At 39.0% G+C, this 26,448-nt stretch overlaps 1 protein-coding gene across 3 annotated transcripts in view; it reads right to left on the reverse strand.

The window, feature by feature from the left end:
- sgcd (sarcoglycan, delta (dystrophin-associated glycoprotein)) overlaps nucleotides 1–26,448 on the reverse strand; it is a 324,184-nt gene that overhangs the window by 45,789 nt on the left and 251,947 nt on the right. For all 3 annotated transcript variants that reach the window (XM_063011239.1, XM_063011237.1, XM_063011238.1), the window contains exons 4-5: nucleotides 21,996–22,083; nucleotides 16,733–16,852 (exon numbers count right to left, since the gene is read on the reverse strand). In XM_063011239.1, coding sequence (XP_062867309.1) covers nucleotides 16,733–16,852; nucleotides 21,996–22,083 — 208 coding nt within the window. The remainder of the gene's footprint in view (nucleotides 1–16,732; nucleotides 16,853–21,995; nucleotides 22,084–26,448) is intronic.

Consider the following 26,448-nt stretch of genomic DNA (forward strand, 5'->3'; position numbering starts at 1 on the left):
CTAGTCTGCCGTGCCAATTCAGAATTGTGCCAGTGCGGGGGTGGTGCATGTGGCTATGGGGGAGTTATAAAACTAGAGAAGGGCGTAAAAATGAATAAATAAATAAACCAAGCATAATTCAAATGCTTGCAAATTTGAAAATAAATGTGTTACTATTACTGTAGTAGGGTTGCCAGGTTTCACATTGTCGTTATAGAATGCCTTTATTTGTTATATATACATATACAGATGTACAGTACAACGAAGTTCTTTCTTCGCATATCCCAGCTTGTTTAAAGGCTGGGGTCAGACTGCAGGGTCAGCCATTGTATGGCGCCCCTGGAGCAGAGAGGGTTAAGTACCTTGCTCAAGAGCCCAACAGTGGCTTCATGGCAGAGCTGGGATTCAAACTCTCAACCTGTCTGTTGATAGCCCAAAGCCTTACCCACTAGGCAACCACTGTCCAGGTAGCAGGTCTAGGATTAAACAGTGACTAAAGCTAATTTGCCACCTTCAACTTTTCACTATCAGGTGATTGACACATCTACAGCTATTGAGCATATAAAATACCCTGGACAGGGTGCCATTCCATCACAGGGCTTTAGCTACCCTATTTCCCTTAGGCATTGCCATTTTAGTCTGTATAGATGCCTGGCTGGTGAATAGCATTGCTGAGATTTAATCCTGGATCTCAGCAGTGGTTGTCTAGCATAATAGCTCTGTTGCGCCACCTATAAACTGTAAAACGATATCACTGTTAAGCATTAGAAAATATGATATAAATTATGAATATCATGCCTAATATTCATTTCATTTTATTTTTACTGGTTTATCCTAGTTATGGTCTGTACTAATCCATCCCTGGGCCTCTGCCAAGCAGCCCACATAGTTAGAAAAGACAGGTGGTGATGAGGTTATATCAGGATAACAAGTAATGTTCAGCTGTCTGCCACTAGAGGGCGTTGCTGGCCATATGGCTGACCCTGACCTTTCTCACATTTAAATTTTGTTATATACACTGATCAGCCATAACATTAAAACCACCTCCTTGCTTCTACACTTACTGTCCATTTTATCAGCTCCACTTACCATATAGAAGCATTTTGAAGTTCTACAATTACTGACTGTAATCCATCTGTTTCTCTGCATGCTTTGTTAGCCCCTTTTCATGCTGTTCTTTAATGGTCAGGACTCTCACAGGGCCACTACAGAGCAGGTATTATTTAGGTGTTGGATCATTCTCAGCACTGCAGTGACACTGACCTGGTGGTGGTGTGTTAGTGTGTGTTGTGCTGGTATGAGTGGATAAGACACAGCAGTGCTGCTGGAGTTTTTAAACACCTCACTGTCACTGCCGGACTGAGAATAGTCCACCAACCAAAAACATCCAGCCAACAGCAACCCGTGGGCAGCGTCCTGTGACCACTGATGAAGGTCTACAAGATGACCAACTCAAACAGCAGCAATAGATGAGCGATTGTCTCTGACTTTACATCTACAGGGTAAACCAACTAGGTAGGAGTGTCTAATAAAGTGGACAGTGAGTGGACACGGTATTTAAAAACTCCGCTGTGTCTGATCCACTCATACCAGTGCAACACACACTAACACACCACCACCATGTCAGTGTCACTGCAGTGCTGAGAATGATCCACCACCCAAATAATACCTGCTCTGTAGTGGTCCTATGGGGGTCCTGACCATTGAGGAGCAGCATGAAAGGGGGCTAACAAAGCATGCAGAGAAACAGATGGACTACAGTCAGTAATTGTAGAACTACAAAGTGCTTCTACATGGTAAGTGGAGCTGATCAAATGTACAGTGAGTGTACAAGCTTTCATCTTAGCACGGATGCTAATTTCCCCAAGGATGAATGCTACAACTTGTCTAGGCTTTTGGTTTTGTAATAGTAAAGATCAAGAAAGAAGACAAAACAGACCAATGTCTGCCTCAGCACCACAAATAGCAAGGTACAGCGGTCAGCCAAACAAAGATGGAGTGGTGACATTTGCTTTTCAGGAGCCTAACATCAGAGCGGATTCCTAACTCTAAGCCAGACACAGTACTATTCCATACTCCTCTATATGTGCATATTTCAGATAGCATAACTCTGAATACATGCATAAATCTAATTAGCATTAATCATTAAATTCCCTAGGTGGTATGCTTAGCATTTTTTAGTCTGCTGCAGTATAGAGACCACGACATCATATTACTAATCGGGTGTCTATTTTTATTCAAATTATCCCACTGAACCTGAGAGAGACCTCGCATGTCCGTCATAACACGTTAATGAATACTTAAATGCAATCTGGGAAATCTAATGATCTACTGGAAGACTGCAAGACTGAACCACCATTGTGAGTCAATGGAACGTAATTAAAGCTAATCAATGAGGTTTAATTATCATTAATGCAAATAAATAAATAAATAAATAAATAATAAAATCAACCGGAAATATAATTATTGCACAACTCCAGACGAATGAGAAAACGAGAGAGAGGGAGGAATATGCGAACATCTTCCACCCTATTTCTCAACTACCCCTCTGTCACAGGCCATTTTAATTACCACCGTGGAACATTGCCTTGCATTCTCTCCATTTCACAAATTTCATTATCCCTCTCAACTGTCTCCCAGTATAATTGATTACACTGTCTCTGCTCAGCCAGCCTGAAGTACGTGGCCCACACACAGTCCCCACAGACGCTCACTTTTATCTGTTTTCTCTTGTTTTTATTGTTTAACAGTCTGTATTATTTTTGGTAATTCCTCAGAGTGTACGTTTATGACCTGAACATGATTCAATTAGATCTCAAAAGTAGATGTTATTGGCAAAAGTTTGGGGACTTCACACTCTGGGTTTGTCTAAAAACTTAGTGAGTTCTCTACATAGACGGCATTTCATGTCATCCTATGCGCGCTCTTGAGAAGAAGACTATTCGAATTCTTAGATACCTTAAAATGCTGCCTAATGAAGGCCGCTCAGGTGGCGCAGCGGTAAAAGCACACGCTGAAACCAGAGCTGGGATCTCGAATACATCGTATCGAATCTCAGCTCTGCCTACAGGCTAAGGCTGAGCGGCCACATGAACAACGATTGGCCTGTTGTTCAGATTTGGGCGGGACTAAGCCGGATGGGGTCTGTCTCCCATGGCTGGTGCAATTACGACTGATTGATGGTGCCTGCACAGAGATGAGAAAAGAGTGCTCTCAGGGTGTGTCCTCTCCGTACACAATGCTGAGCTGCACTGCACTGCACTCGTCAAAAGTGCAGGTGATAAAATGCATACGGCATGCTGCCCACATGTCGGAGGGGGCGTGGGTTAGCTTCGTTTTCCTCAATCAGAGCAGGGATCGGCATTGGTGAAGAGGAAGCATGACGCAATCGGGCAATTGGACGTGAAAAGGGGGAGAAAATGCATAACCAAATAAATATAAAAAAAATATGCTGCCTAATGAGGTGCCTTAATTCTGACCGATAATCTGACTGAATAACAAAGGAGCATCTGATGCTTCCTCAGCAGTAAAGGCAATCCCAGCATTCAGTGTGGCACAACTTTTCTCACATTCTCATTGATTTTACCCCCTTTTTCTCCCAATTTAGCAGAGCCAATCCGTTACTGGGGACCCAGACGGTGTCCGCGGAGGGGGTGTCTTGATCGACACACTCCCTCCAACGTGTGCGCAGTCTTACCAATCCTTTCTTATTCACCCACACTTCAGCTTTGCGCACAGACAGCCACGCCCCAATCTCTGCACTCTTCCACTTCTGTTCAGGCACCCTGAGCAACCATGGTCTTTACACAACCCTACCCTTTTTAGTCTGGTATTTTCTCACAAAGCAGACTGGAGGCCAATTTTGTCCGCTGCAGGTATTAGGCAGTTATGCCTGCTAGAGGCCGCCCAGCCGACCGGTAGCAGAGCCGAGATTGGAACCTGGTAAACACCTGAGCGCCCAATTCTCATCGATTTTTAATTTGTATAAAGGTGTACAAGTGTAATTTATTTGCAAATTCCGGCTTGTCAGTGACAATTTAACTGGTACAATATTTTAGCACATGGAGAGAGATGTTAGCTGGCATTGTAGCGGGTTGTGCCACCTCAGCCCATTGGTTTGAATGGTCTGCGGCTAACTGTATTAGCTTAGTAAGCGAAAACTGAGGTCACATAATCGCCATAATTGCTGTCTAAGTAGTGCGTCTAAATAACCTGCCTGATAAGATCGATGCCTTATGAGTTCTCTCTACTCAGGCAGCTGCCTAGGTAGGCAGCAAGGCAGCTCACTAGTTTTCAGACACTCTCAGTCATCTGTAATGTTGGACATTGACATGGGGGCCAGACGACTTAAATCTGGTCTCAGACTTGAATCTGGACTCAACATTTTTCTGTCTTATCATGCTCATCTTGAACTTCATATTTTTATATGGACTTGTCTCTCAAATAACCATACTTTATAACAGTGGTATAAAAAAATAAAAAATAAAATAAAATAAAAATGCATCTCAGCATGTACGACACAGGTTGAACTCCTGTTACCCAAGAGCTAATTTCTGAGGCTACAGTGGGCATCGACTCACTAGACCTGAACAATTAAGGATCATGATTTCCATTGCGTTGTGCAAATGGTAATATCATGATTTACTATCAACACCCTGAATCAATTGACTAAACCTGCATAGCGTCGACAGTTTTGGCCGCTGGCAGTGTAATGCTGCAGGTTTTCTCTGCACACGTATCCCCCATTACCAATCATGAATCGTTTAAATGCCACAGCCTATTGAATATTTTCGCTGATCATGTGCAGTTATTTATGGCCGGAGTTTACAGTGGTATACTGACCGATTCTAGGACAGTTTTGCTCCATGGTTTCATGAACATGACTGTGAGCTTGGTGTACTTTAATAGACTCCCAAGTCATTCGATTTGAATCACAAGTTAAGTATGGTTAAGAAACTTGCATTACTTTAAATATCCAGAAAGCTGTATTAGGCTTCATGGCATCATGAACTTCATGAAGTACCTTGAGGTTTGTAATGAAGTTCTCCCTACCTCTGTCAAAAACATAGTTTGTGGTCAATTTGTGGTTCTAATATGTTGATGTGTCCAAATTTACTCAAAATAGTTTGATGACAACAGAATGAAGTTTTGTTGACTTCGTTATTTATTTATTTCATTAAATGTACATTTATTTAAGGTTAAATATCGATCATATTTCAAGACACCCAAATGTTTACCCACATTTAACAAGGGTATCAATAATTCGAACGCCGTCTCTAAATATACTCAAAAATGGTTTGATGATCAAAAAATGACATTTTGTTGACAAAAAGACATAGTTGGCTGTGTTAAAAATACTTATTTATATATGTTTTTAAATAAATGTACATTTATTTAGGGTTAAATACTGCTAATACACCCTTTTACCCATCCTTACCAATGGTACCAATAGCTCAGATGCTGTCTGTAAATTTGCTCAAAAATGGTTTGATGAGGGCCGCTCAGGTGGCGCGGCGGTAAAACACGCTAGCACACCAGAGCTGGGATTTCGAATGCATTGTATCGAAATACACATGAACAACGATTGGCTGTTGTTCAGGGTGGTGTGAGCCGGACCAGGGTTCCTCATAACTGGTGCAATTACGACCTCTGCTGGCTGATTGATGGCGTCTGCGCAGAGTTAGGGAATAATTCTGATCAGGATGTGGCTCTCCGTGCACAAGGCTGATCCGCATATGAACTCGCGTGTCGTGCAGGTGAAAAGATGCAGTCGGTGCTGCAGAGGTACTACTGTCGGAGGGGGCGTGTGTCAGTTGCGAAGCGTCCCAGTCGGCAGTGGAGAGTTGTATCGGTGGAGATGAAGCGTAACGCAATCAGGGTAATTGGATACGACTAGATTAGGGGAGAAAATTGGGGGGGAAATTCGGAGGGAAGGTACCAATAATTCTGATGCTGTCTGTAAGTTTACTTAGAGATGTTTTGATGACCACAAAATTAAGTTTTGTTGACGAGGAGATGTTGGCTTTAAAAATTATTTAAAAAAATATTTATTTGTTTATTTAAATACATGCAAATTAGGGTTAAATATTAATCATATTGCAATACAACGTTTACCCATTTTTACCAAGGGTACCAATAATTCGGATGCTGACTGTAACTGCCTCTGCGTATAGCGAAGATGGGTTTTTAATAAACAGACCTTATTATAATAACATAGAAAAAGAGGGATACGTAGTGGACAGGCCACTGAAAACATTGGATGCCTGGATGCTGCTTTATAATAAATGTGTATTTAAAGCTTAACACAATTAAATTTGAGAATGGGCACTATCTGTTTTGCCCTCTTTAAGCACATGTTGTTAAATTTATTAAAGAACTGAAGGATGTGAAAAAGAAACTCCTACAACAAATGTAACAAATTCAGATACATGGCCACGTTTTATTAGCGTATCACTAACACTCATTCCACCTCTGGTTTTACAATTATTGATTCTTTTTCTGTAATGACTCAGCCACGTTCTGGCCGACTTGGTTTCTGGGCTGCCAAACGTTTTACCCAGTGCTTAATATCAAGCCAAGGTCGTCAACGTTTTCTAATAAATGAATCCGATTTTCCCTAGCTCATGCTTTAAGGCTCGGTAAACATCAGCAGGGCAGGGCTATTAAAGCTCTTAGTACTTGGTGATGCCATTAAATCGCAAGTCTAGCAGGTGTTGATTCTTTTCTAATATACTCTGAAACAACTTCCTGCGGAGTGAGGCTTAATTGAAGCGAAAATTGTAGCACACGCATTATGCACATTCAAGTTCTATTTTTCGTAGCTGTTATTTTTTTATATATTTTTTATATCGGAGCGTTATTGCGGATATGAGCAGACTCGTACGCAGCGTTTTTTGATCTGATGAAGAAGTGCTTATCTTGAAAGAGTCGCAAAACACTGTAATCAAGTGTCTCCAGCTGGGGACTATTCTGCTCGAAGTTGAGATATGAGAATAAATATGGGAGAGGAAAAAATGTAGGAGCGCTGGTTTTCTCATGTTCCGAATATTTACAGCACTGGCATTGAGATGTAAATGAACGAATGAAATGCAAGAACATGATGCAATCTGCTCCTCTACACTATGCACATACTACATATTTACAGGTTTCTGAGCAAATTAGCTATTGTGGATCAATTTTTTCCTTCTTATTTGATCAGTTGCTTTATCCTGGTCAGGGTTCCACTGAGGAAACAGTGGACGCAAGGCAGGGATACCCTGAACAGGGAGCCAATCCAATCCAGGGCTTTTGCCCTTCTGAAAACTAGACTGCAGGGCTTTTACCCCTCTCAAGGATTGTAGCTTTTTTCTGTCCTGCCCTGATGTTCTACCTAATTTATGGCCATCCCTGCTAATTATTGAGTTTATGGCTGCATCCGAAATTGCATACTTAAACAGTATGTACTAAATTCCGCTGGTATAGCAGTAAGCTCTTTCAGTACGCAAGTGTGCAGTATGCACGCGACCTTGTGCGTACTATGTCCGCCATCTTACCAACGTCACGTGATGCATGACGTGCATGCACATCGCTACAGTTATAACAATTTAAAAACCAGACACAAAGCTACGTATAATGTTATTAAAGGTTGTACTTAATCATAACATGTTTAATGTTTATCTTACTCCGCTTTCCGCCATTGTTCTTCATCGCTTTTGCAGCTCTAGTTAAATTATGGGATAGATTATCGGACCGCAGTGTGCTGTGTTTGCATTCTTAAAAATGGCTGCCCATGCAGTAGGACATCCGGGAACGTTTCGTGTACTATTTAATGAAGACCATGTATTCAGACACACTACCCGTTCTCGCGTACTGCTTTCGCAGATTGTTCAGTATGCAAGGATGAAATTTCGGATGCAGCCTATGATTCCGTACTTATTGGCAATGGGTCTATAATCAATCAATTAAAAGAAAAACTGGGTTCATTCTTCTAACTTTGTGGCAACAGTTTGAAAGAAGACAAGTTGAGTGTTTCCTGTTTCTGAATTACTAAACCCCAGTGCATTGTGTAAAGGAAGGCCATTAAATGGCTTTTAAAGGCATGGTTTGAGTTCAGAGGAACTCTAGGGGGTGGCATAGTACCCTGACATTAACCCCAGTGAAAATCCGATACTGCTGCTTAATGTAAATAACACTTAATGTAAATATGGCCATTCAGAAATTAAAACACACTGATCTACTTAAACTTTTAGCATTTTAAAAAATCATCTACTACTGTCACAACTAAAAACATCGTTACGGCGTGTCGTCAAAGTGTCTACAATTAGAAGATATGGATGTAAATCAAACATGATGGACCAATTAGAATTGATGCAGAGTTTGGTTGAGATTTTCCGTTAAAGTTCTCTCACGTTTTTAGATTATTAAAAACCAAAGCGTGCTTATTAAAAGCCCTGCTGGATTTTAAAGAGGAAATCTGTGGCTAAACGGGAAACTGTGTAGTTTTATATCATAACACTAATGGGTTCAATTTCATTGAGGATGTGAGAGATTTCAAAGCAGGGACAAGATAGCTACATTTGTTTCTTTTTTATTATTTAATTGTTTTATTTTTATTGTTTATAAATAATATTTTTAGCTGCCGCGGTTTGGCATAAGTGTGATGTAGGTTCTGTATTTATTCCTTTAGAATATTTGTTTCACAGTCTGAGCATTGTTATTTACATAGCTAGTTTAACCATGGTGCATTGAGACATGTATTATTACTGCTTAGTTGTTTGAGAGGAGAAATGAGGAGGTATCGGATTGGTATCGGTATCGGCGGATACTCAATTTGCAGTATCGGTATCGGACATAAAAAAGTGGTATCGAGCCAGCCCTACTTTTGACTGGCAGAAATTTCCAGAGAAGTGCATGTGAGAGGCCCCTTAAAAATGCTAAAACGTTCCTTCTGCACTGTAATGAGGACTTTGACCATTTCTCGATTCTATGTACAGTATATTTTATTTAGTTGGAATTATCAGCCTACAACTATATATCCATGCTTTGTAAAATCCCTTGTGACTACATGCTTTGTCCTGACCATAAGGTTGAGTGCCACTTCTCTTAGGAGTAAAAATTAATATCTCTGCTCTGTTCTATTCTAATCAAATAATTGAAATTTTCCAGTTCCAACTGGCACTGAAGTAATTCCTTATTGGACAATATATTTTCAACTATTCCCAGCTCTGTATTTCAGTTCATGCTCCCTATAGTGTAATAAGATATTATTACTGAGGGATCTGATGTAGACTTTGGAGTCCACCAGAGAGACATTCTAAAGAACTTAATACTCTGAACACCCTGGACGCAGAACACCCATGATAATGAAATTTTATTACACGCTTGCTCGCCAACTATCTCCTCCTCCATTTATGGTATTTTTGCTACTATTGTGTGTTATGTCCTAGGACCACTTTGCATTTCATTAAAAAGTAATAATAATATATCTATATAGATGTTTAGATGTACACTATGTTCCTTAACTATGTCTAATCCACTTAATGTGTAACAGATGGACTCCAGTTAAGTTCTAGACACATCTCAAATTCAGAGTGCAACAGCAAATGGCCTAAAAACGTTTGTGAAGAAGAGATACCCATGTTTGTGAAGAAATAAAACCCTCTCATTATGGGTAACTACCTGTCCTGTCATGAATGTAATGTTAATTTTGTAATACATAAGTAAATACTACTTCCACTTAGCTACAAAAGCATTGGTAGCATACATAGTACTAGTGAAGGCACTCAACAGGTGGTACTGACTAAATTTCAACTACATTACACCAAATCCTAAAGTTGTTGATTGGAATGGAGGTCAAGACTGGGTCTGGTGTTGAAAAACTTGACCAGCCTGCACAATCACCTCTATACTTTGTACATAAGTTCATGACGTAATGGGTAACGGCTTTCCCATAATGTTGCAACAAAACTAAAGGAAAACAGTTCTTTAGAATACCTTTGTTTGGTGTTTTCTTTTGATTTTCCCTCAGTGGACCTAGTATAAACTTTGGAAAATAGCCTGCCACTATTACTTCCCACCACAAGGGTCATGATCAGGGCCATAGGTATGTCAGCTGTTAGTGAACAGCAGATTAATTTATTTTTACCAGAAAAAAAGGGAAAGACTGTATGCACAGTATATGGCACCAAGTACAGTCAGCAGCAAAATTATCGGCACATTAATTAATTAACAATAAAAAACCATATCTTTTAATTAGCTATGTCTAACTTAAAAATAAACAAAAACATAACTAAAATAAATAAATATAAATAAAAATAAATAAATATATAAAAAAAAAAATAAAAATAAAAAAAATAAAACTACATCATATTTACTGGAAATAAACAAATTAAAAATAAAAATTAAAAAAGTAAAAACAAAAACAAAGATTAATAAATATTGTATAAAATTAAATATACGTTATATATGTCATATTGATTCAATTAAAATGATCATAAACAGTATGTTACTTATAGCTTTCCATTGTACCGGTTTATAAATGACATGATACAGAGGTCACGTTCCCTTATTTATTTATTTATTTATATATTTATTTATTTATTTATTTATTTATCAACATGCTGTGTCCCCACCACACTTTATAGTTGGCACTAAATAGCCAAATGTAGGATTCTCCTGACAATTGGTAAATCGTAATTTAGTCTATTGGTGACATTCGGCTTTGTTCTTAGATGTCTTAGATGTGCTGCTGCTTGGCATTAAAACCTAATTCGCTTCCAGTTAATACTTTTATTTGGAATTTCACTTTGGAATTCAGTGCTAAGTGTTGTCATTTAGAAGTAACAGCACAACTCTAAATTTTGAGAGCTAAACTTTGAGCCTTTTAGTGCCACTATTCTACTCCCACCGTTTGTTTGTGAAGACTACATGGATTTTTTTATACATCTTTTAGCAGTTAGTGTGACTTGGCTTTTTCTGTCTTGGAAACTTTCCTATCTTTTGTTTAGGACAGGACACTCAATACTGCAATGACCTCACATTTAACTACAGTAGGAAACCTAGCTATTGTATACCATGGTCCAATCCTGCAAGATTACACACAAGTATCTTATACATTCACTACTGCTTCTAAGAAATCATCAGGAAGGCTATAGTGGGGAAGTGAAATGGTTTGAGAGGTTTACCCACAGTTTTGTCTATGTGCTTAAAGCAACAGATTTGCTGTAAAGGTTCATTTAGACATATAAATGAATCACTTTTAACAGTGCCTATAAAAGTGCTGGTGCCTTGTAGTGCTTCTCATGAAAGCCATTTATAACCCCCTGGTCTGAATGTTTTTACTCAGGAGCATGTTTGATGATCAGGAGAAGGTGATTTTTCTGGCAGAAATGCACTGTTCATAGGATGGTAAGGGTCATGATCAGGGCCAGGGGGATGTCAGCGGTATGTTAGCGAACAGCAGATAAGTTTATTCATACCAGAAAAAAGGGATACAAGAAAAAGTGAAGGTCAGTAAAACTGTATGCACAGTATATGGCACCAAGTGTAGCCAGCACCAAAATTATCGGCACTTTTGGTAAAAATTGGTATATATAATTGATATATAAAAGTTTTTAAAAAATAAAAAAAATATCCTTTAAATACCTTAAAAATAAGCAAATACAAAACAAAAAAATAAATAAAAATTAAAAAAATAAACTACAGCATTTAAATAAACAAATTAAAAGTAAAAATAAAGTAATAAATATTTTGTTAATTAATACATAGTGTATAAAATTAAATATATGTTAATGATTCAGTTAAAAATGATAATAAACAGTATTATTACCCATGACTTTCCTTTTTACTGGTGTATAAATATGACAAACTTTACTGTAATTATAATAATAAATTATTATTAATAATAATAATAATAATATTAATATTAATAATAATAATAATTATTATTATTATACAAGACAACACCATTGTGGATTATTGGATCTAAAAGAAAAAGATCACGGAGAGGGCCAGAATTAAAAAACGGGACTATATCAAGAGCCAAACAGGGTCCAAACGGGATAAACATGATACTGGAAAAAGTGTAAAGAAAAATATATTTAGGTAGGACCTCAGATGAATATGCAATAAAGTGGGTAAAGGTGGAACAGGGTTTGCAGGTGATGGCATAATTGATGGCTTGTAGTATCAACGGTGTGCGTCCTATATACTGGCGGGCCGGATATAATTGTACCTCGGGCTGCATGTGGCTCGCGGGCCCTGCGTTTGACTTTGAATGTGTGAAGCTTTACTTTAGAAGTGCCAGGTAAAAAGAGGGTATTGAGTTTAAGGTTTGCTGATCAAATTTATAAAGTGAATTCTCAAATGATAAATTGTAATCTCAAGGTGTTTCTGACAAGACCATAGGGGACAGAGAATCTCTGTGGTGCCCAAAGTGCTGCTGGCATGATTAAAAGAAGGTTTTGCCAAGATAATGAAAAGGATGATTTTTCTGATTGATGGCAGAGCTGTACTTGTAATCAGGTACCAGGGTTTTACTTGTTTAGTTCAAGGCACATCCAGAATGTAGCCAGTGTTATAGCACTTGTGTAAGTAGTGTATTAAGCATACATGAAGATCAGCCAGACCAAATAACGACAGATTAATTACTTATACAGGCAGATCCCTAAACCTTCTTATGAGGGTAAGATGTAATTACATTTCCTCATTGTGCAAATTTAATCAACATACACATTAATTTCCTAAAATTATTAGACATTGCAATCAAATGCTTTTACCTCATTTGACCTTGCAAAGGTTTTTCTACATCTGCATTGCAAATGGCTTAATGATTAGGTAACAGATTTACTTACATCCTCCAAACATAAACAGTTTATTACAAGTATGTTTAAATTAAACATGCCTGACTCTTATTTACAATTAAAATTTAATTTATTTAAAAAAAATATATATATATAATATTAATTATAAATAAATAATAAAATTAAATAAATAAAAAATAAAATTAAATAAAAAAATAATAAAATTCAATAAATAATAAAATAAATAAATAAATAGTAAAATTAAATAATAAAAAAATTAAATAAATAAATAATAAAATTAAATAAATAAATAATAAAATTAAATAAATAAATAATAAAATTAAATAAATATACTGTATAGTAAAATTTAATTATAAAAAAATTTAATAAATAAATAATAAAATAAATAAATAAAAAATAAATAAATAATAGGCACCCAGGTGGCGCAGTGGGATATTCCACTAGCACACACATTATAAATAAATAGTAAAATAAAATAAATAAATAATCAAATTAAATAAATAAATAATACAATTTTATGAATAAATAGTAAAATTAAATAATAAAAAAAAATTATAAAATTAAATAAATAAAAAATAAAATAAATAAATAATAGGCACCCAGGTGGCGCAGCGGGATATTCCACTAGCACACCAGTGCCGAGATTCTGAACTCCTCTGTTCAAAACTCGGCATTGCCACCGGTCGGCTGGGCGTCATCTAGTGGGCATAATTCGCATTGCCTGCAGCAAAAACTAATTGGCCACCATGTCTGTTAGGGCGCAATGACCGGACTATGTGGGTGGGGTCTTCAAACGCTGTGCAAGGACCCTGATTAGCAGATAGAGGCGCCTGTGCAGAATGCATGGTGAATAAGAAGGGGTCCAGTAAGGAGGCATGAGCAGGAAAGATACCCTCCTCGAATGCAATCGGGGATCCCCAGCAGTGGAAGACAAATCGACTATGCTAAATCAGGAGACAATTGAGAGATAATGCTTAAATAAATAGAATAAAATAATATTATGATAAAAAAAAAAATAATAATAAAAAAATACATAAAATAAAAAAAATAAAATTAAAAATAATAAAATAAAATTTGGCATTTTCTAACAAACATCAATAGGCACATAGGTCAATACCTTAATGTATCATTATTACTTACACATACAATTGTCTGTTTCCTAATAGCAAAGATTAATACTACAGGTAAACCAGAGACCAAATAATGTGAAAGCCTCAGAGAATTAGGGGGAACGTGTGTCTGTTGATCTGCCAGTAAGCAGAGTACGATTAGTTAAGATTAATAAACACTGAGCCTGCACATTGATGCTAGTCAAAATTGCCAGAACAGTAAGAATAGGGTTGCTACTGGAAAAAAATCCCTCTTGAAAATAGTTCAAATTGTGTGAGAAAAATGTATGATGCTGTCATGTTTAACATAAATGCTTAATTTAAGCGAGTAGGTGAGAAAATAAAACACACACAGTACTGGAAATGAACCATTTTTGAGCATCTTAGAAATTTCTGTAGAACATTTGCTATAAAGAGTCGGAGTGAATGCTAGGTAATGAACTGTGACTCAAAGAAAATAATCAGTGGTAAAAAAAAAAATACACAGAACTCATGTAATCTCTTTAGAGCAAGCTGAGTGCTACTCAAGAAAAGGCTGTAGAATGCTAAAATGCCAAATGAAACAACCTTGAAAAGTCAAGGCTTTTTATTTGCTTACAAATGAGGAAAAAACACTACAAACTGGGAGGGGTTTTACACAAATGGAACCCGAAGCTGTTGTTCCTGGTCGGGTCGCTTTTATCTAAAGCCAAATGTAAAGAGTCCTTTTAAATGGTCGAGCTGGTGCTTTTCCAATAAAAAAAACCACTCGTAACACTGATCAGGCAAAGTGAAGATTTTGAAAGTAAATACAGACAGTCTCAGTGAGGTGCTGGGCCACAACAAGCTGCCAAATTATTGGATTAGTGTTTAATTTCCTTTGGGATCAATGAAGTATCTATCTATCCATCCATCCATCTATTAATTTATCCATTTATTAATCCATCCATCCATCCAGGACTGTCCCAGGGCCACTACAGAGTAGGTATTATTTGGGTGGTGGATCATTTTCAGCACTGCAGTGACACTGACATGGTGGTGGTGTGTTAGTGTGTGTTGTGCTGGTATGAGTGGATAAGACACATAAATGCTGATAAATCCTCACTGTCACTGCTGGACAGAGAATAGTTCACCAACCAAAAATATCCAGCCAACAGCGCCCCGTGAGCAGCGTCCTGTGACCACTGATGAAGGTCTAGAACAGGGGTTCTCAACTGGTCTCAGCCCGGGACCCACATTTTCTTATGGTCATTAAGTCGCGACCCACTTTTACAGAATACAAACCAAACAAATTTATTTTTGAAAAATAGCCTTCAAAAACACATTTAAACACAGTACATATGCATGCAAAGTGAATTTAAGAGCAATTTTTTAAAGAAACTGAGGAGGACCATGCCAACTGCATGTATAAAAGTTACTACAATAAATTTAAATATCAAAACTGCATAAAATAAATAAGGCTACAAAACAAGATGCTTTCACCTAACCTGTCTTTTGTGGAAGTCAGTGAGACAGTTGGGCATGTACTTTACTTCTGATCAGAGTTTCAAAGTCTGGGGTGACAGTAGACAGAGTTACTCTCAGATCATGCTCAGTGTTCAACCTGTTTCTCTGCTTTGACTTGAGCTGGACCAAGGTAGAAAAGCCACTTTCACAAAGATAGGTAAGACGCCCGGAGTGCATGTTCTTGTTTGGAGCAAGATGCTGTCAGACACTTCTGTGATACCTTCAGCTCATGAAGTCGTCTTTGAAAAAACTCCACCGGCTTGTCTTTACATGCGGGATGTTTCGTTTGTAAATGTCGCATTAGTTTGGATGGTTTCATGCTCTCATGTGCCAGCACTTCATTACAAATAACACACTGGGGTTTCTGTCCGTGTTTGTCCTCAATGAACGAAAATCCACATTTCAAATACTCCGGGTTATATTTGCGTTTCGCCATCTTGCCTCCGAACATCATCACAAATTTAAAGAGAAGGGAACCGGCAAACGAATGGTGGTTACCATGGCAACGAGAATGCTGTGCGCGTCTGATGCGTGCCTCTCTCTGTCTCTTTTTTTTCCAGATAAAAGACGAGTACAAAATCAGATGAGCATTAATTATTTTTAAATTTTTTTGAATGTTTTTCATTTTTACAAGCTGTCCGCGACCCGCCCAGAACGTGTCCACGACCCACTTTTGGGTCGCGACCCACCAGTTGAGAATCGCTGGTCTAGAAGATGACCAACTCAAACAGCAGCAATAGATGAGCGATCGTCTCTGACTTCTACAAGGTGGACCAACTAGGTAGGAGTGTCTAATAGAGTGGACGGTGAGTGGACACGGCATTAAAAAACTCCAGCAGTGCTGCTGTGTCTGATCCACTCATACCAGCACAACACACACTAACACACCACCACCATGTCATTGTCACTGCAGTGCTGAGAATCATCCACCACCCAAATAATACCTGCTCTGTGGGGTCCTGACCATTGAAGAACAGTGTGATACAGGCTAAAAAAGTATGTAGAGAAATAGATGGACTACAGTCAGTAATTGTAGAACTACAAAGTGCTTCTATATGGTAAGTGGAGCTGATAACATGGACAGTGAGTGTAGAAACAAGGAGGTGGTCATAATGTTATAGCTGATCAGTGTATTTGCACACCAAATCAGGTCTGTTGTGCCTCCCCGAAACAGACTTGTAGACAATCTATGTTTTTTTCCTAAAATAAACAAAGTGGTCACATCTCACATCTAGTTAGAAAGAAAGGAAAGTAATAATTGTCCAACGGAAAAAAACACAGCTTTTCTAATTAATAACAAAAGAATAAAAAAAATAATGCTCTTATGATAAACTGGCTAATTTAATCCATTTAACTCACCCAGGACTCGTAATCTCTCAGCTCCCACCACCACCTCATGGTCATCAGCCGAAAACAACAACTTGCCTGTGCTTGACTTTACCTCAAACATCTTACCCCGTGCATGAACACCATGGGAACCTGCAGGGGAAATATAGCATTAGATGAAATATGTAACTTCTAATTCATTTAATACATTAATAAAGTTCTCATGATTATAAGGAAAACATAGGGGCAAGTCTATACATGTCATTTACAACTAAAGCAAGGTAAAACTCCCAATTCATGGTTATCAGTAAAAGCAGCAAGCTTTAAACAGCAAGAATAAACATTTAGGACTGTTTTTCTCACCTAGTTTTGGGTGCCACTTATTTTACTACAAAGTGTAGTTCTTGAATACACCACTAGGTGCTACTTGGACACATCATCAGTGATGAACCCGAGGTCCTTGGGTGTTTCGGGTCTTTGATCATCAAACACCCTCGCTCGGGCGACCCAGCCGGGGGTGATCAGCCCCCAACTTGTGTCCAAGTGGCCTGCTACTCCAAGGGTCCCCCCTCCGGATCCATAGCCATCTTGAGGCTTTCTCCGCAGCCTCTATGATGTTCCTAATGGCTTTTCTGCACAGCTGACCCTTAACTCCAAGGAGCTTCAAGGTGCGGGGTAGAGACTGGCCAGCAAAACCCCTGCACCCCACCTCGACTGGTTCGCATCGGGCTTTCCAGCCTTTGCTCCGACACTCAGCCACTAACTCAGAGTATTTGGCCCTCTTACGTTCATTGGCCTCCTCAACTCTGTCTTCCCAGGGAACAGTCAGCTCCACCAGGACCACTTGCTTTGTTGACTCCGATGTCAACACCACGTCTGGGCGGAGTGCAGTGGCCAAGATGTGCTCTGGGAACTTAAGCTGTTTCCCCAGGTCGACTTGGAGTTCCCAGTCTCGTGCTGTGGTGAGAAGCCCTCCAGAGGAACCTGGCTGATGTTGTGCCTGCTCTCCAGCTCTGACGAAGGTAATGAGCTTCTTTCGGGGGGGCTGGTATCTGCAGTTGGAGATTGCTATGCTGAGCGTATCTGCCAGAGCCCTAAGGACCTGGTCATGTCGCCAGCGATAACGCCCTTCCCCCAAGGCCTTCGGGCAGCAACTGAGGATATGCTCTAGCGTGGCTCTCCTCTCACATAACTGGCATGCCGTTAAACAAGCACACACATTTGCACACAATTTTTTAAAATATATTTTCTTTATGCATTTTCTCCCCTTTTTCTCCCTTTTTTAGCGAGTCCAAATGCCCCAGTGCATCATGCTTCCTCTCCACCAATGCCGATCCCTGCTCTGATTGAGGAGAATGAAGCTAACCCACGCCCCCTCCGACACGTGGGCAGCATGCCGTATGCATCTTATCACCTACACTTTGACGAGTGCAGTGCAGCTTAGCTGCGTGTACGGAGGGACACACCCCAAGAGCACTCTTTTCCCATCTCTGTGTAGGCGCCATCAATCAGCCAGCAGAGGTCGTAATTGCACCAGTCATGGGAGAGAGACCTCATCCGGCTTAGTCCCGCCCACATGAACAACAGGCCAATCGTTGTTCATGTGGCCGCTCAGCCTCAGCCGTCAAGGCAGAGCTGAGATTCGATACGATGTATTCGAGATCCCAGCTCTGGTTCCAGCGTGTGTTTTTACCGCTGCGCCACCTGAATTTTTAGATAGCAGTCTTGAAAGAACTGTCTTTAAAGCAAGCTAAATCGACTGAAACTTTTTTGGTATTTTGTTATAAAATGATGGAAACAAAGTCTTATTAGATCAAGAACAAAAGTTTCAATGGTTCTGATTTAGGGGTTCCAAACTGCATTATACTAAATAACCTGCCTAATTAGTGCACTACTAATGGTATATTTGCCTACCATGTGGCACATGTGTTGTGCTGTGTTAAAATACATAATGCACATCATCAAGCTGTTAAGGCTAAAGAGAATCATCAGATAATCTGTCAGTTAGGTTAAATGTATCTCGCTAGTGTGAAGAGCACATTAAATCCAATATAAATGATCATTATTATTTACAGGGCATACAGTGTTAAGTTACTGTAGGAACCAAAAGAATAAATGATTGCAGACAGGATGAACCTGAGATATTTCATATTTTGTCTGCTCAACTTCATTTCATTTATTAATAAACATCCATTCCTGCATTTCAGGCCTGCAACACATTCCAAAAAAAGTTGGGACAGTAAAGCATTTACCACTTTGTAATGTTGCTATTCCATTTCACCACACTTAAAAGACGTTTTGGCACCGAGGATACCAAGTGATTTAGTGTTTCAGCTTTTATTTTGTCCCATTCTTCCTGCAAACGTCTTAAGATGTGCAACAGTACGGGGTCGTCGTTGTCCCTGGACGCAGGTCAGGACTGCAGGCAGGCCAGTCCAGTACCCATACCCTCTTCTTCCACAGCCATGCCTTTGTAATGTGTGCAGCATGTAGTTTTGCATTGTCTTGTTGATAAATGCATGGACATCCCTGGAAAAGATGACGTCTTGAAGGCAGCATATGTTGCTCTAAGATCTCAATGTACTTTTCTGCATTAATGCTGCCATCACAGAAGTGTAAATTACCTTTGCCAAGGACACTGACACAGCCCCATACCATGACAGACCCTGGCTTTTGGACTTGTTGCTGATAACAGTCTGGATGGTCCGTTTTGTCTTTGGTCCGAGGCACACGCAAAAAAGACCTGGAATGCTAATTCATCTGACCACAATACACGGTTACACTGTGTGATGGTCCATGCTAGATGCCTTCAAGTCAAGAGAAGTTGACTGCTTCTGGACATGGTTAACATAAGGCTTCTTTTTTTGCACAGTAAAGTTTTATTGGCATTTGTGCATGTAACTCTGTATTGTAGTGCTTGACAAAGGTTTGCCAAAGTAGTCCCTCACCCATGTGGTTATATCAGCTATTGTTGAGTGGCGGTTCTTGATGCAGTGCGTTCAGCTTAAGCTCGCGCCCTTGGCCTTTACGCACTTAAATTTCTCCCGATTCCTTGAATCATTTAATGATATTATGCACTGTAGAGGGAGCAATATGCAAATCCCTTCCAATCTTTCTTTGAGGTACATTGTTTTTAAACATTTTAATAATTTTCTCACGTATTTGTTGACAAACTGGAGATCCTCTGATCATCTTTGCTCATTAAAGACTCAGCTTTTCCTGGATGCTGCTTTTGTACCAAACCATGATTACAATCACCTGTAGACATCACCTGTTTGGAATCACATCATTATTTAGTTTCTTCACCTCATTACTAGCCCTAAGTTGCACCTGTCTTAATGATTTTTTTGGAATGTGTTGCTGGCCTGAAATGCAGGAATGGATGTTTATTAATAAATGAAATGAAGTTGAGCAGACAAAACATGAAATCTTGGGTTCAAACTGTCTGCAATCAAATAAAAGTCAAAGTTAATGTAAGGAACACTGCATTTTATTTTCATTTGCATTTTCCATACTGTCCCAACTTTTTCTGGTTTGGGGTTGTAATCACTGAGCACTTACAGTATGTATGTAATACTCCTCCACAGTAATGTGCTCCCAGTAATCCCAGCAACAGACTGGCCATTCAACACCACTTACATTATTAATCAGTAAAAAAGTACCATCTGCCATCCTGTGTAACATTCTCACCATGCTTTTATTATCACACACTGCCTAAACAAAAGTTATCATTTCTTTTATTGGGCTGTGCCCTTGTTTGTCAGGTTTAGGATGCGTGCGAGCAGCTCCTGTAGTCCCGACTCAGATAGAGTTTAATCTCTCATGTGAGACGGAACTTTAATTGGCTGTAAATATTTTATTGTACACTTATAAAAAATATAGGATTAATCTTCCATGTTTTAAATTTCATTTCTGGCTCTGTTGTGGTAGGAAAATGCTTCAGCCTTTGAGGTTCTTCACACTAAATTGTTTCATATCTCCAATGAAACAAACACCTTGAATTTGGAAAGAATCTGCAAACAAAATACATATATATATATATATATATTTTGTTTATGCGTTTTCTCCCCTTTTCTCCCGACTTTTAGTGCGTCCAATTGCCCAATTGCGTCATGCTTCCTCTCCACCAATGCTGATCCCCGCTCTGATTGAGGAGAACAAAGCTAACCCACGCCCCCTCTGATACGTGGGCAGCAGCCGTATGCATTTTGTCACCTACACTTTGACGACTGCAATGCGGATTAGCACTGTGTACGGAGAGACACACCCTGACAGCACTCTTTTCCCTGTCTCTGTGCATGTGCCATCAATTAGCCAGCAGAGGTCATAATTGCATTAGTTATGAGAGAGTCCCTATCCAGCCTTAATGTCCTACCCCTATCTATACAACAGGCCAATCGTTGTTTGTGTGGTCGCTCAGCCCAGCCAGCAGGCATAACTGAGACTCGATACGATGTATTCGAGATCCCAGCTCTTGTGTTCTGCCAGCATGTGTTTTACTGCTGCGCCACCTGAGCGGCCTTAATTTGGTTTTCTAACAGAGTAGCATCTGAACCTGAATAATTTTTTAATTAATGTATTAATTGGTTTATTTCTTAAATCCACATAGTCCGGTCATCCCGCCATAGCAGAGATGTCTCTGCTGCAGGCACTGCCAATTATGCCCGCTAGATGGCACCCAGCCGACCGGTGGCAATGCCGAGTTTTGAACTGAGGAGTTCAGAATCTCTTGTTCCTCAGCCTTTGTCCCGTTTTTTCCAATTACGGGGTCGGCATTTCCGACGTCTTCCCATGAGGGGTCGCCGGCGGGATTTGGCACAGTTTTTTTTTATGCCGGATATCCTTCCTGACACAACCCTCCCTATTCATCCGGGCTTGGGACCGACACTACAATGCACTGGTTTGTGCATCTAGTGGCTAGGTATCTATAGTACAATTCAGTGTTTCCAATTAGCCTGGTGGCATGTTTTTTGGACTGTGGGAGGAAACCAGAGCACCCGGAGGAAACCCACGCGGACACGGGGAGAACATGCAAACTCCGCACAGAAAGGACCCGGACCGCCCCACCTGGGGATCGAACCCAGGATCTTCTTGCTGTGAGGCAACAGTGCTAGCCACTAAGCCACTGTGCCGCCCCAGTTCAGAATCTCTTAATTATTAATATTTTCTAAAGAAACATCAACTGAAAGTGGTCGAAAATACAGTAGTTCTTCTTTGGTATTACCTTTCAGTTCTGACTGACCCTTATTTTTTATGTATTTATATTTAGGTATAAAATATCTGGTTTAGGACTTACCTGCAACTAGTTGTGAGACCAGCTGGTTCTTCCCATTAAGGATGTTAACAGAGATATTTTTTGATGATTGCAGGAAAAGTGAACTATCCTGTTAAAAAAAAGACAGGGGGTGGTCAGTGTTTAACCTCTTGATAGTTACTCTAAGCACTACTTGTTATACAAATCAAATTGTAATTCTCTTTTTAACTCTTCAATGTAACACTGAAGAAGGACATGGAAAAACATATATATATAATCATTTTAATGTTGATTTTAACATTGAGTTGAGGGCAAAAATAATAATAATTTGTGAGATTTGGTGGTGATTGACAGAAAACATCTTCATGTTCAGTGAAGTGTTAGTCTTAATCCATAAATCATCATAGTCCTTTAGCAGGGGTCAAAGGACTGGCAGACAGATCAAATATGTAAAATCTATAATTATGAACATGAACATGGGTTCAGAACTGAGGTGTACACAGGACATAATGGAACACAGATCAGAACTGAGGTGTACACAGGACATAATGGAACACAGATCAGAACTGAGGTGTACACAGGACATAATGGAACACAGATCAGAACTGAGGAGTACACAGGACATAATGGAATACAGCCTAGTATTGCAAGCAACGTACAACCCCAAATCAGAAAAAGTTGGGATAGTATGGAAATGCAAATAAAATAAAAAAGGAAGTGTTCCTTATATTTACTTTGACTTTTATTTGATTGCAGACAGTTTGAACCCAATATTTTTTAGATATTTCTCCCTCTACAGTGCATAATATCATTAAACCATTCAAGGAATCGGGAGGAATTTCAGTGCGTAAAGGCCAAGGGCGCAAGCTTAAGCTGAACGCCCTTGATCTTTAATTCCTCAGACGGCACTGCATCAAGAACCGCCACTCAACAATAGCTGATATAACCACATGGGTGAGGGATTACTTATGCAAACCTTCGTCAAGCACTACAATACAGAGTTACATGCACAAATGCCACTTAAAACTTTACTGTGCAAAAAAAGAAGCCTTATGTTAACCATGCCCAGAAGCGGCGTTGACTTCTCTGGACTTGAAGGCACCTAGGATGGACCATCACACAGTGGAAATGTGTATTGTGGTCAGATGAATCAACATTCCAGGTCTTTTTTTGGAAAAATAATGGACGCTGTGTGCTCCGGACAAAAGACCAAAACCACGTACTGCACACATTACAAAGGCATGGCTGCGGAAGAAGAGGGTACGGGTACTGGACTGGCCTGCCTGCAGTCCTGACCTGTCCCCAATAGAGAATGTGTGGAGAATTTTAAAACGAAAAATGTGACAACGACGACCCCGTACTGTTGCACATCTTAAGACGTGTTTGCAGGAAGAATGAGACAAAATAAAAGCTGAAACACTAAATTACTTAGTATCCTCAGTTCCAAAGCATCTTTTAAGTGTGGTGAAAAGGAATGGCAACATTACAAAGTGGTAAATGCTTTATTGTCCCAACTTTTTTTGGAATGTGTTGCAGGCCTGAAATGCAGGAATGGATGTTTATTAATAAATGAAATGAAGTTGAGCAGATAAAACATGAAATATATCAGGGTCATCCTGTCTGCAATTAAATAAAAGTCAAGGTAAATATAAGAAACTCTGTGTTTTTTTTGCATTTTCCATACTGTCCCAACTTTTTCTGATTTGGGGTTGTATTAAAATTTCACTTACTTAAAATTCAAATTAATTATTATGTATTAATAAATGCATCACTATATTACTAACCTTACATTTCACAATAATTCTTGGGTGTCTGTACGCTGATGTGATTTTAAATATGCATGAAATGTTCTTCTTTGAGGTGTGGAACTGGCTAATGACATAAAAATGCGGTTGGATGGCTGCAGGTGTTTTTAAAAAAAAAAAAAGCATCTGCTAGTTGTTTCCATCCCAGATTGGTGGTTACTATGTAATAAGACTTAAAAAGCAGGGATGAAATATGTTTAAATTGGTGATGCTTTTTAATCTTGTGTGAAAAAAGAAACATCAATTTTACTCTGTTACTTTGGGCCATTTTCTCAATTTCATCATGTGACTAAAACTCAAATGGTGCCTCAGAAAAGTGGGAGCTGAGTGTATTGGTGGACAGGAACACAGGAACAAGTTTGCATGGTTAATGTGTGTCTTTTCCATTAAATTAGATGCTTTTAGTCGATAAGTTTGGTTGCAAAGGGTATCAAGTTAAACGTCTGCAGGACTGTGAAGCATAAATCAAGAAATATCTCCTGGCAGTAAGGAGAATTGGGGCTACTGAAGAAAAACATCACTGAAGAATATGAACATTTACATTTGTGGCTGCAATTAGCTAGATAATATGCATGGCATAAATTAAAACCCAGTGGTACCTTGTAACTCAACGTCCCCTAAACTCAAAATCTTTGAAACACACTTTGTTGAGAAATTTGTACCCTTAAACTCCACGTTTCCCTTAAACTCAATGTGTTCAGTTTGTTTTTATTTATTTATTTAATTAATTTCAAATTAACAATGAACAGTCGCTCTGTTCAGCGCTCTGCTTGAGCGGTGCGGTAATATGTCATTAAAGTGTGCATATGAGACGAAACTGCATTTGTGTATTCACTGCATTCACCCTGAAAGCATTCATATGTATCTGTGTTTATCTGGATTTTCCTCCCTGTTTCACTTTTAAACTTGTATTACAGCTCGAGGATCTGAGAAATTGTAAGAATCAGCTTTTTATTTCAGTGTTTTTATATTATATTTGTAATATTTTTAGTGTATGTGTCAAAAACAACCCCATTATTTTACATAAGCCTAAAATATATGCAAGTCAATGGGACCATGGAACGCATTATCAGATTTTCCCATAAATCCTTATGGGAAAAAATACCTTGAAACTGAACGCCTTTTAAACTCCACGCCAGTCCCAGAACTAATTGACGTTGAGTTTCAAGGTACCACTGGGGCGGCACGGTGGCTGAGTGGGTAGCACTGTCACCTCACAGCAAGAAGGTCCTGGGTTCGATCCCCAGGTGGGATGGTCCAACACTAAATTGTCCAGGGCTGTGTTTGATATAACCTTGCGAACTGATGAATCTTGTGTAATGAGTAACTACCGTTCCAGTCATGAATGTAACCAAAGTGTAAAACATGATGTTAAAATCCTAATAAACAAACAAACAACCAATCAAGGTACCACTGCATTTAATTTCATTAAAAAAACAATTTCCCAGATTAGGGGACGTGTGCTAGGGGTTATTCATGGGTGGCTGTAATTCTGCCATGATGTATTTAGGAAAAACAAATACATTGTAGTTAATCCAGTTGAATTGGTTATTGTGTATGATCATAATTTTATGCTTTATGTTGCATTATAATGTGCCTTTTTTTTTTTTATTTTTTTTTTTTTTAAAGAATGCCAATCATATTATGGTTGACTGCATTTCTGGACTTTACTACATATGTTTCCTCCACATGTCATAAAGATTGATAAAGTAAAAAAAGGAACCATCTGTGTGTTCCTGAACGTTTCCACAGTTCACCGAGTTCTGTTTCACAAATGCACTGAAATCTGTTTTAGACAGATACATTTGTACTTTAAGATAAACCGTCTTTTAAAATGCCTTAAATTGTTCATAAAAATGACAGCTATACAATCATTTGAAAGTATCCAGCAGTTGTAATGCACCTAATATATCTAAACAATTAGTAGATTAAGGCATCCTTTAGCTTTGCTTTGCAATAACAACGAATAATGTATTCATTGATTATTTTAACATTTGACCTACAAATACAACCAGATAACATAGTAGAAAGCCAGTTATCTGGCAACCGTAAATAAATTCCTATTGTAAAAGACAACAAAAGACAAAAATTGTTTTTTATATACACTGATGAGGCATAACATTATGACCACCTCCTTGTTTCTACATTCACTGTGCATTTTATCAGCTCCACTTACCATATAGAAGCACTTTGTAGTTCTACAATTACTCACTGTAGTCCATCTGTTTCCCTACATACTGTTTTAGCCTGCTTTCACCCTCTTCTTCAATGGTCAGGACCACTACAGAGCAGATATTATTTAGGTGGCAGATCATTCTCAGCACTGCAGTGACAATGACATGGTGGTGGTGTGTCAGTGTGTGTTGTGCTGGTATGAGTGGATAAACACAGCTATGCTGCTGGAGTTTTTAAACACCTCACTGTCACTGCTGGACTGAGAATAGTCCACCAACCAAAAATATATCCAGCCAACAGCGCCCCATGGGCAGCATCCTGTGACCACTGATGAAGGTCTAGAAGATGACCAACTCAAACAGCAGCAATAGATGAGCGATCGTCTCTGACTTTACATCTACAAGGTGGACCAACTAGGTAAGAGTGTCTAATTGGGTGGACAGTGAGTGGACACGGTATTTTAAAAACTTCAGCAGCGCTGCTGTGTCCGATCCACTCATACCAGCACAACACAC

Source organism: Trichomycterus rosablanca, chromosome 16 (genome assembly GCF_030014385.1).
Source record: "Trichomycterus rosablanca isolate fTriRos1 chromosome 16, fTriRos1.hap1, whole genome shotgun sequence".
NCBI lineage: Eukaryota > Metazoa > Chordata > Actinopteri > Siluriformes > Trichomycteridae > Trichomycterus > Trichomycterus rosablanca.